A 12,633-nucleotide genomic window follows, 5' to 3' on the forward strand; every position below is an offset into this window, starting at 1 on the left:
ATGAATAGAGAGGAGATTTACAGTACCTACTTGAATGCCCAGCAGCAACCCAAACTCACAGCGTCAGACAAAGATGGAAACCAGTAGCACCTCTCTCTCTGTTCCTACGAGATGGTGAAGACCCGCTTGATTTGAACACGACACGTTACATTCGTCACTTGTTACATCACAGCGACAATTCCACATTTCACATGAATTCATCGGAATGCTTTGTAGTGCACCCATCTCGCCGTCTCGTAGCTCGGGGTGAAATTCCTGAGATAATTAGGAAATCTAATCAAATCTATGTTTATTGGTCCCGTACAGTTTATGTTAATTCAGGTGCAGCTAAATACTTTGGTTACTAGCTCAAATCAAATTTTATTGGTGACATACCCATGGTTAGCAGATGTTAATGCGAGTGTAGCGAAATGCCTGTGCTTCTAGTTCCGACAGTGCAGCAATATTTAACAAGTTATCTAACAATTCCCCACCAACTACCTAATACACACAAATCTAAAGGGATGGAATAAGAATATGTACATATAAATATATGGATGAGCGATGGCCGAGCGGCATAGGCAAGGTGCAATAGATGGTATATAAGGTACAGTATATACATATGAGATGAGTAATGTAAGATATGTAAACATTATTAAAGTGGCATTATTAAACTGACTAGTGATCCATTTATTAAAGTGGTCAATGATTTGAGTCTCTATGTAGGCAGCAGCTTCTCTGAGTTATTGATGGCTGTTTAGCAGTCTTATGGCCTTGAGATAGCTGTTTTTCAGTCTCTCGGTCCCAACTGTGATGCACCTGTACTGACCTCGCCTTCTGGATGGTAGCGGGGTGAACAGGCAGTGGCTCGGGTGGTTGTTGTCCTTGATGATCTTTTTGGCCTTCCTGTGACATCGGGTGCTGTAGGTATCCTGGAGGACAGGTAGTTTCCCCCGGCGATGCGTTGTGCAGACCGCACCACCCTCTGGAGAGCCTTGCAGTTTGCTTGCGGTGCAGTTGCCATACATTACATTTACATTTACATTTTAGTCATTTGGCAGACGCTCTTATCCAGAGCGACTTACACTATTGAATACATACATTTAATTTCATGCATTTTTATAAAAAATAACAACAAAAATTGTACTGGCCCCCCGTGGGAATCGAACCCACAACCCTGGCATTGCACACACCATGCTGGCGTTGCAAACACCATGCTCTACCAACTGAGCCACCAGGCGGTGATACAGCTTGACAGGATGCTCTCGATTGTGCATCTGTAAAAGTTTGTCAGGGTTTTAGGTGAGAAGCCAAATTTCTTCAGCCTCCTGAGGCTGTTGCGCCTTCTTCACCACACTGTCTGTGTGGGTGGACCATTTCAGTTTGTCTGATGTGTACGCCGAGGAACTTAAAACTTTCCACCTTCTCCACTACTGTCACTTCGATGTGGATAGAGGGGGTGCTCCCTCTGCTGTTTTCTGAAGTCCACGATCATCTCCTTTGTTTTGTTGACGTTGGAGTAGCTCCTAACAATGCAATAAGCAAATATACAAATAATCAACAAAACATTGCACTATGTATATGAATAATCATCAAATCAAACATTTGGAAATGAAATAATTTGGGTCATTGTCGTCCATAAAAAGCTGATATGTTTTAGCCTAGAGAGGTGTTACTCCTTTGGTGAATGCAGGAAAATACACAGCCCCTATGAAGTAAAGATGCAACCCTGTCTTGAATAATTGACTACGGTACCTCACAAGAGCCTATCTAATAATGCATCACAATCCTTTCCCTCCACCTTTCCACTGCCCATCATGACTCTCCCAGATTGGATGGAAACTCGTTAAACCTATTAAGGCGTGTATTCCCAGAAACTATCGGGTTATTGATGTCTTCAGGGGTAAAGCCCATCTAACATAGAAGTGTTCCTCCTTGGTAGAGATACAGATTGGACAGAAGGCTGTCTTCAGGGCTACGATGGAGTTCTGCTCCTGATGAGTCATTGCCGATGTGAGCAGCTCTCTCTCTCTTATGCTATATTGGTCATGGTGTATTATAGTCCAATCTGAGAACTCAGCACATGGCACTTAGGCTATGAAACTTCATATGGGAAATCTGGTCAGTTATGTTCCTACCTTTCCCTTTATAAACTAGCTCACTGCTAGTAGATACGATGGGTACAGTCTCAAACTGTGCTTCTGGGCCTTTACTTTGGGTCAGCCCCATGCTCCTCTTACTGTGGCCATGCCTTGGGGCTCTGCCCCCATTCACCTCAGCCAATTACATGAGAAGGAGCTCAGTGATTGGCTTGTTGTCTGCAAACTGTCCCAACCTCGCTGTCACTTCAAATGGCTCCCTCCTGCTTCTTCCTGATTCTCTAGCCGTTAAACCAGAGCATCTCTCTCTCTCTTTGTCCTGCCTCTTACTGTGAGTCAGACCCATGCTCTGCCTCTTACTGTGAGTTGCTCCTTTTAAAATAGCTATAGAGGCCTCTGGCTCTGTTCTAGTTCAATTCAATTGATTCCTCTTTCAACCTCGCTGTCACTGCAGATGGCTCCCTCCTGCTGCTTCCTGATTCTCTAGCTGTTAAACTAGAGCATCTCTATCTCTCTCTTTCTCCTGCCTCTTACTGTGAGTCAGCCCCATGCTCTGCCTCTTACTGTGGGTCAGCCCCATGCTCTGCCTTTTACTGTGGGTCAGCCCCATGCTCTGCCTTTTACTGTGGGTCAGCCCCATGCACTGCCTCTTACTGTGGGTCAGCCCCATGCTCTGCCTTTTACTGTGGGTCAGCCCCATGCTCTGCCCCTTACTGTATGTCAGCCCCATGCACTGCCTCTTACTGTGGGTCAGCCCCATGCTCTGCCTTTTACTGTGGGTCAGCCCCATGCTCTGCCCCTTACTGTGGGTCAGCCCCATGCTCTGCCCCTTACTGTATGTCAGCCCCATGCTCTGCCTCTTACTGTGGGTCAACCCCATGCACTGCCTCTTACTGTGGGTCAACCCCATGCTCTGCCTCTTACTGTGGGTCAACCCCATGCACTGCCTCTTACTGTGGGTAAACCCCATGCTCTGCCTCTTACTGTGGGTCAGCCCCATGCTCTGCCTCTTACTGTGGGTCAGCCCCATGCTCTGCCTCTTACTGTGGGTCAGCCCCATGCTCTGCCTCTTACTGTGGGTCAGCCCATGCTCTGCCTCTGTGTGTCAGCCCCATGCTCTGTCTCTTACTGTGGGTCAGCCCCATGAACTGCCTCTTACTGTGGGTCAGCCCCATGCTCTGCCTCTTACTGTGAGTCAGCCCCATGCTCTGCCTCTTACTGTGAGTCAGCCCCATGCTCTGCCTCTGTGGGTCAGCCCCATTCTCTGCCTCTTACTGTGGACCAGCCCCTTGCTCTGCCTTGGTGGCAAGAGCCCAGCCCTCGTCAGACTCACGACCAGAACTGACCACAAAGGTCTATCTGGCGTCAGTGGCGAGCCACCGGAGCCCGGAGGAAGGGACTCACTGCAGAAGGGACGGGAGCTGATGGCCTTTGTCTTATCTGTGGTACTCCAGCTCTGCCAGGCATGTGACACAGCTGAGAGGCCTGAGGAGGCACTGATGCTGGCAGCCGAACCACAGTTAGTTCCCATGACCTCACACCTCACCACCCCCCTTACGCTCCTCTCTACTGTCACTCTCTGGTGCTAGCCTGGCCGGCAGCCACGACCTTGAGTTCATTTGGAGCCCACTGCTTCCGGGGACTGATCGGATGCCTCCCATTGTGTCAGTTTGGTCTGGTGGCAGACAGTTTGGTCTGGTGGCAGACAGTTTGGTCTGGTGGCAGACAGTACTTTATGTGGTGTTATACGAGTGCGAGGAATGAAGTCTTATAAACATGATCTGGTGGCAATTACTTGGACTACAAGCAATCATTCTTTACATACTAAATGTATTATAACTTTGTAACTCTGTAATATGATCATAATGATCAATACTTTGTATTTATGTACCTTTTTTCTAAATGTTTTTTTTTTCTTTTTTGATTGGCAGCCCACAGGTAAATATGAACTGATATGAACTGAATATTAAATTATATGAATTTGTATATTGTACCTGTACACCCCCCAATGAAAAACGTACAACAACAAAAAATAAATGTGGTTACAAAAAAATCACAAATATTTTCATCCCAGTGCCTATTACCTGGAGTACAAGGCAACGTTGACAGATGTTAAGTAATGTACAGTAGCATCAACCACCAGTACTGTGTAGAGCTGTTCTGACTCTCCAGTAATTTACTGTAATCTGAAGAAGTTATGCAACCCAATGTCAAATATGGTTACAATTAATCAAATCCACTTGAGTTAAGAAAATTAAATCACTGGAAAACTGTTTGATCGAAACGCTACTTGTCTGTTAACCCATTGGTGCCCCCGTTCACCTCGGGCCAATTAGATGAGAAGGAGCTCAGTGATTGGCTTGTTGTCTGCAAACTGTCCCAACCTCGCTGTCACTTCAAATGGCTCCCTCCTTCTTCTTCCTGATTCTCTAGCCGTTAAACCAGAGCATCTTCTCTCTCTCTCTCTCTCTCTCTCTCTCTCTCTCCTCTCTCTCTCTCTCTCTCTCTCTCTCTCTCTCTCTCTCCTCTCTCTCCTCTCTTTCCTCTCTTTCCTGCTGACTGTAAATCACATTGATGCTCTGCCTTCTCACTAGAGAGCTGTGTTTCTGTCATAACAATACAGAGAAAGATGACCTTTGGTTGCAGTATTACACCTACCGTGGTCTGACTGAGTTTGATGACTTCATATGTAAACTGTTTTCACATAGGCTACATGCACATGATGGACATAGCCTACATACAGTCTTAGAAAAAAAGGTGCTATTTAGACCTTAAAAGGAACCAACCCTTGTTGGTTCCATGTAGAACCCTTTTGGGTTCCATGTATAACCCTTTCCACAGAAGGTTCTACATGGAATAAAAAAGAGTTCTACCTGGAATCAAAAAGGGTTCTCCTATGGAGACAGCCAAAGAACCCTTTTGGAACTCTTTTTTTTAAAGAGTATAGCTTTCAGCAGGTTTACGCTCAGCTTCCCTCAATTCCCCAGCCAAATGGCGACAAGGTACACTATCAGCCCTTATCTCTGTAATGCAGAGGTTTGGCACTACAAAGCTTTCCTTGGAAATACTCCTCGATTCCTCCTCCATTTTTGTGTGCCTGTGAAATGTCTGTATAGGCTTTTGAAATGTTTAGTGAAATTACATTTCGTTCCTGGTCCAGACAATGACCTTCAACCTGTTTGAAGGGAGTATCTCATTTGATGGCAAACTCACCAAGCTCAGTAAAGTTGTCTATGTTCTGTAAAATGACTTTGGTGTACATCTGTCAGCCAGTGATACATTTGGTACAATACCTCATTTCAGTTTGAAAGAGGGATTTTGGGTAATGGGCCATTGCCAATGAGTATGCTAAATGCTGACACTGTGTATAATTTCTCTCCCCATTTCTCTCTCCCCATTTCTCTCTCTCTCTCTCTCTCTCTCTCTCTCTCTCTCTCTCTCTCTCTCTCCCTCTCTCTCTCTCCCACTACCCCCCCTCTCTTCCTCTTTCTCTCTCTCCCTCGCAGACCGAGAGGACCAATCAATTCTTTGCACGTGAGTAACCTCTGAGCCATGTCTGCTCAGCCCTTTTCTTCTCTCATTCTGTGTTCTGTGTTGCATGGGTTGCTGGATTTACAGGAAAGTCTCTTCTCAGTTTGATTCCTTGCATCCAGCCTGCATAGTATCATACCACACATCACTGGTTTGGACCAGATGTTTTAGAAAGGCCATGCAGCACCAGCTTAATTGCATAACATTCACAATTCAATTATCTTTGTTATACGCGTCTCTTCATCACTTAGTAGTCCCGAAAATGAAACGGGACATTACCTGCCGCATTGCATTCCTGCAGAAGCTCTATTCAACTAAGAATGAAGTGTAGCCTATTGAAGCCGACATGAATGTACTTAGCACTGATTATAGGTGGAAAGAGGAATCAATTGAATTGAACTAGAACAGAGCCAGAGGCCTCTAGCTATTTTAAAAGGAGCAACTCAGTAACACAGAACAGTGAGACAGACACTTACGGGAAAGAGACTTAAGCTTTGGGCAGGGAAGCTGGGAAATGTTTGGTATTTCTGGTACACACACACACACACACACACACAGACACACACACACACACACCACACACACACACACACACACACACACACACACACACACACACACACACAACCCCTACCCGTTGGCTGTATTCCAGTCTAGCGCCCAATATCTACAGATGACAGGAATGATGCCAAGAAAAATGTCAGCGTGGCATCTCATCGTAAGCCTCTGTGACAGGCCTACACTGATGATGTGTGAAAGAGTATACAGGGTAAAGTTTCTCCAAGTGTGTGTGTGTGTGTGTGTGTGTGTGTTGTGTGTGTGTGTGTGTGTGTGTGTGTGTGTGTGTGCGCGTGTGTGTGTTCTCTCCCTGCACTGGTCTGAACCCGATCCACCACCACCCAAAATTTCCCTGGAACCCCCAGGGCTACAAGCCACCAGTCAACAAATATTTTCCTAGCCTCTCACCATACATGACTAAGTCTGGGGGAGCATGGAAGAATTTGGATGGATGTCGGAAATGTTGCTTGAACACATCTGCTATGATGCATTTATATGCCAACTGTGACCGTGACACACACACACACACACACACACACACACACACACACACACACACACACACACACACACACACACACACACACACACACACACACACTGCAGGAGACGGTGGTCATAGCAATGTAAACGCTGCACAGAGATGCCATGTGATTATAAGTCAGTCCCTGAGAATATGAGTGGTCTCCTCTGCAGCAAGGCGAACCAACCTGAGGAATCTAACACGTCCAGTTTAATGCCAACCTCAGGGACATTTGACGCAATCACTCACGCACGGGCCCTGTCCAAAATAGCACCCTAATGCCTAAATAGTGCACTACTTTTGGCCAGAGCCCGTCATTTCAGACGCAGCCAGAAATGCCCTCTGCTCCCGGTGGTTATTGAGCTCAACACTAACACACAACTCATCAGCCGTACAGCATATTCATAGTACTAGACAAGACTACCATAGGACTTCACCACATGACCAGGTAAGCGGAATCTGAAAGGAAAAACAACACATGACTTTATTATAGTAACTGGTTTTACACTCAGTGAGTATTCAGGGGCCTTGTCATTTATTTGAAGATCATCATGTCGTTAGTTTTATTTTGCAGATCATTTTGCTCAAATAGATATAACCTAGCGTTGAGCTTGAGATCGGGGAGAAAGTTCAATGTTAACCACCAGCGATTACGTAGAATGAGTACCTATTGTAAAAGCCTGGTATGCATTGTGTGTTGATGTTACTGTACAGTAAGTGGCTCTTGGGGATAGGATTCTGTCTACATGGCTTGAAGAGCTTGCAAAAACATACTTCCTTGCTCTAAAGCTGTCATCGCTGTGGGTCCGTGAGTCCCACCCTCAACCACAGCCGCTGAACTAAACTAGCTCAAAGAAAATAAACAGCACATCTAGATACACAAAAGCTCTGCTACACCGCCTCATCCGATAAACCTCTCAACTGTGTTTTATTTTCACTTACTTTGTTGTTTAGCGGAGTTGCAGGGAGCAGAGCTTGGCTAGCTCTCTCACCCCCAGCTCAAGACTGTTTATAGAGTTTCCCAAGTGCCATAATCTCCTCACAAAAACATCTGCCAGTCAGAAAGACACACACACACACACACACACACACACACACACACACACACACACACACTACACACACACACACACACACACACACACACACACACACGTCATTCTTCTCCATCTACTAACCCAGGAATCTGTCTTGTATGTTTTCTGTCTTCTCAGAGGTGAATCTGGTGCTGGCAAGACAGAAAACACTAAAAAGATCATCCAGTACCTTGCACATGTGGCTTCCTCCCATAAAGGAAAAAAAGACCACAGCATTCCTGTAAGTGTAAGTTTCTGTCTTTTCTTTCTCTATATTCCCCCTGCCATGTTTATCTCCCTACCACACCTCTAGATCTACCCCTAAACCCTGTTCTGAAGGCCACAGTTACAGTATGTCTTTCTTTTGAGGGGTAACTGATGAAAGAGGAGAGTTAACATCTTGTACGGCCCACAATGTCCCCCTAATACCAGGCCAGTCTGATCCACAATGTCCCCTAATACCAGGCCAGTCTGATCCACAATGTCCCCTAATACCAGGCCAGTCTGATCCACAATGTCCCCTAATACCAGGCCAGTCTGATCCACAATGTCCCCTAATACCAGGCCAGTCTGATCCACAACGTCCCCTAATACCAGGCCAGTCTGATCCACAACGTCCCCTAATACCAGGCCAGCCTGATCCACAACGTCCGCCTAATACCAGGCCAGCCTGATCCACAACGTCCGCCTAATACCAGGCCAGCCTGATCCACAATGTCCGCCTAATACCAGGCCAGCCTGATCCACAATGTCCGCCTAATACCAGGCCAGTTTGATCCACAATGTCCCCCTAATACCAGGCCAGTCTGATTCACAACGTCCCCTAATACCAGGCCAGCCTGATCCACAATGTCCCCCTAATACCAGGCCAGCCTGATCCACAATGGTCCCCCTAATACCAGGCCAGCCTGATCCACAACGTCCCCCTAATACCAGGCCAGCCTGATCCACAATGTCCCCCTAATACCAGGCCAGCCTGATCCACAATGTCCCCCTAATACCAGGCCAGTCTGATCCACAATGTCCCCCTAATACCAGGCCAGTCTGATCCACAATGTCCCCCTATTACCAGGCCAGTCTGATCCACAATGTCCCCCTAATACCAGGCCAGTTTGATCCACAATGTCCGCCTAATACCAGGCCAGTTTGATCCACAATGTCCCCCTAATACCAGGCCAGTCTGATCCACTGGTATTTACAGTACAGTGGATTAACTCCAACCCCAGTTAATCCATATCAGATAGATCCGTATGATAATGGAGGCATAATGATTAGAGGACAACAGTGTCTGACAGTGGACATGGGCTGTGTGATGAGGTCACCAAAGGGTCAGATCCTTCTGTAGTTATATGATACTGGTACATTACCACAGCAGTCAGAAATAGGCTCATTAAGCAATAAGGCACGAGTGGGTGGGGTATATGGCCAATATATCACAGCTAAGGGCTGTTCTTATGCGCGACACAACGCGGAGCTATTATAAACTGGTTACCAAGGTAATTAGAACAGTAAAAATAAATGTTTTGTCAGTCCTTTCCGCCAATCAGCATTCAGGGCTCGAACCACCCAGTTTATAAAAATGAACCCATTGATAAAATGTGCCAATATATAAATGTTTTTTTTTTTGCATAACATGCCTGTAAATGTGTTAAGAATTCATATACACCAGCTCCTGTCCCATGATGATGTGTGTTGCCAAAAAAAAGCATCCTACAGTAGCACCTATAGTGGGCTCTGTAGATTGTGCAGGCGTGCACAACCCTCTAACATATTTGCGTTTGTTTATTTGCAACAAACAGCCAGAGTCGCCTAAACCAGTAAAACTACAGGCAAGTCTTTACACTTTTTTCTAAAAACCTTATTCATGTGCATGTTGCATCACCAACTTTCTACTCTCAAACGGACCTACTGTTATGTAAACCTAGTGGCAATTTAATATATTTCTTTGTGGCTACAGCCTGTTTTGTGAAATGGTGCCATTGGTTATTTTCTTGCACACTGTGAAGCATGTATGTGTAATGTTGACATCTGCGTAAAAATTAGACAAACAAAGTTTGGGTATTGACCCAGATTCTCTTTCTATCAGGCGGAAAATAATCATGTCGTAAGTTAACTTTAAATCTGGCATGAATATTGATGTGAATGCAGCTTTTCCATGTATACCTGTGGGTCAATGCACTGTACTGTCCTGTAAAATGTGCTTGCAAATGTTGTTATTCCACACTAGATGAAACAGAATCATATACATGCCTTTGTTGTGTTTGGTCGCCACCAGTCAAAGTTTGGCAGACATGCCGTACTATGTGAGCTATTTTTGTACAATGCAGAGTAGAAGTTGAGCAGTAAGACGTTGAAATAGAGATGAGTTTGAAGATAGAACTGAGACACACACACACACACACACACACACACACACATGTTCTTCTATCCTCGTGGGGACCTAAAATGTATTTCATTCAAAATCCTATTTTCCCTAACCCCTAAACCTAACCTTAACGTCTAACCCTAAACCTAACCCCTAACCCTAATTGTAACCCTAACCCTAATTGTAACCCTAAACCTAACCCCTAACCCTAATTGTAACCCTAACCCCTAACCCTAATTGTAACCCTAAACCTAACCCCTAACCCTAATTGTAACCCTAACCCCTAACCCTAATTGTAACCCTAACCCCTAACCCTAATTGTAACCCTAAACCTAACCCCTAACCCTAATTGTAACCCTAACCCCTAACCCTAATTGTAACCCTAAACCTAACCCCTAACCCTAATTGTAACCCTAACCCCTAACCCTAATTGTAACCCTAACCCCTAACCCTAATTGTAACCCTAAACCTAACCCCTAACCCTAATTGTAACCCTAACCCCTAACCCTAATTGTAACCCTAACCCCTAACCCTAATTGTAACCCTAAACCTAACCCCTAACCCTAATTGTAACCCTAACCCCTAACCCTAATTGTAACCCTAAACCTAACCCCTAACCCTAATTGTAACCCTAACCCTAACCCCTAAGCTTAAAGTAGCCTTTGTCCTCATGGAGACGTGGGAAATGTCTCCACAAGGGAGAATGTTCCTTGTTTTACTATCCTTGTGAGGGACATTTGGGCATTTCAGTTCCCCATGAGGATTAGAAGAACAAGACCAAACACACACACGGGGTCAGTTAAAGGACATTACTGAAAAGCAGACTGTCTGGCTGTGGTTGTCATTGCAGTAGTTAGTTCAGTAGCTTAATATTACTCTCAAGGCATTTGCTTTTCAACCAGCTGCTCTAGGTCTTGTTGATACTGTTAAGGTCATGGAAACGGCACATGAGGGCAGATGAGCAGTGTTCTGAATAAAGATGTGATGCTCACTATGGCACACTGCCCCCAAGGCTAATATGAGAAACATATGGAATTGCACCTGTCAGTGAGATAGCTTCTTGGAATAGATAGCTTTCAGAATAACATATCCATTCCCCTGCTTCCTGTTTTAATGTACTACTGTAGATTTCACTTAAACCGTTTGCCTTTATGTATTATTTAGTCTAGTCCAAATTGTCTTTGAGTACTACCTGTAATTGTCTTCCTTGGTGTGTATGTACTGTATGTATATCCTGTATGTGTGTTTAGTATCCATAACCATTAACACTTCCTGTTTATTTCCATGGTAACATTTGACAATCTACCCATTGACTACAGAGTGGAGCCCTGTTCTATGTGAGTAGCATGTAGTCCGTCCCTCACCTCTCTCACCCACCGTACTCCACTCACTAGACAAGCTCAAAACACAATGGGGAGAATATCCTGTAAAGGGGCTGCTATGGTCGCTATGTACTATTCTGTATATCTGCCCCTTTTATGGGTGTCAATGGGGGCCCAATAGCAGCTTCTGTTTCTATCACCTTCTATCACCTTTAAACGAGTTTAGTTTTAATCCACTCCATGATCTGTATGGTGTCCCTGTTCTTACCTATAGATGGCACTGCTTCTTTCAAATATCTCAGAATCGGGAAAATAAACATTACTTCCTAGTTTAATACATACTAATAAACACGTTTCCCACTTCCTAACTGACATATCCTATTTGAAACAATAATACACCACCAATCATAAACAGTGCATTTGTAATATGTTCCACTGTTATACTGGCAGACATTGAGCAAGGCTCCTGTCAGGACCTCGTCACAAACTTCTCTCCCACGTCCAATTTGGCTCCCGGTGGGCCTGCTGGAGAGCTTTTCACTCACGAGGTGCTGGTGCTGCCAAATAGCCATAGCAGGCTTTACTAAATAGTCAGTTGGCTTCCAGCTAGCTGTAACTGGAGCAGGACTCTGGAGGAGAGCAGCTAGGGAGGGAGAGCCGAGGGGACCACTGCCCAGAGCTCAGCTGAATGGACTCCCCCAGGGAGAGAGGGCCATGACATGGTCCAAGACCTACAACAGCCTCCCCTCTGCTTAGTCTACTCAGACCCAGCCATAGAACGCCCAGCAGGGACGATAATGGGGATTTTCATCTTCGTACCTTAATGAATTCACCACGGGGTGTTGACTGTGGATTTTGCCGTTTGTGTCTCAGTGGCAGTGCTACTTAGATCACTAATGAATCCCCTTAGAACTGCTTCTTCCTGTCTTTGCAAGCCTTTCATCTGCTCCCGGCTTTGCCATGGGGGAGGAGTTTACACAGATAGAAGTTATTCTGACCTCCCCTGGAGGAGTGGGGGTTTGTTCCTGTTCCCCAAACCACAAACACAAGTTGTGGTTGCCTGCGTCATTCGCACTCACACAACAGTCACTGAAGTGGTATTCTGGTAGTGGACTTGGAGCAACTTTGGAAACGACTTGTAATGTCTGTCCAGTAGTGATTCTGCTTGTGGACTTGGATA

At 45.4% G+C, this 12,633-nt stretch overlaps 1 protein-coding gene across 6 annotated transcripts in view; it reads left to right on the forward strand.

Annotated features, from left to right (window-relative positions):
* The window catches only part of LOC106587011 (myosin-10), a 92,526-nt gene that overhangs the window by 32,006 nt on the left and 47,887 nt on the right, over positions 1 to 12,633 (forward strand). For 2 of the 6 annotated variants that reach the window (XM_014174807.3, XM_014174832.3), the window contains exons 4-8: positions 5,585 to 5,612; positions 7,905 to 8,013; positions 9,566 to 9,595; positions 9,853 to 9,870; positions 11,451 to 11,468. In XM_014174807.3, the coding sequence (XP_014030282.1) occupies positions 5,585 to 5,612; positions 7,905 to 8,013; positions 9,566 to 9,595; positions 9,853 to 9,870; positions 11,451 to 11,468 (203 nt within the window). The remainder of the gene's footprint in view (positions 1 to 5,584; positions 5,613 to 7,904; positions 8,014 to 9,565; positions 9,596 to 9,852; positions 9,871 to 11,450; positions 11,469 to 12,633) is intronic. The other 4 variants (XM_014174860.3, XM_045706889.2, XM_014174822.3 and 1 more) reach the window with 3 other exon arrangements.

The sequence above is a fragment of the Salmo salar genome, chromosome 02, assembly GCF_965601325.2.
Source record: "Salmo salar chromosome 02, fSalSal1, whole genome shotgun sequence".
NCBI classification, from domain to species: domain Eukaryota; kingdom Metazoa; phylum Chordata; class Actinopteri; order Salmoniformes; family Salmonidae; genus Salmo; species Salmo salar.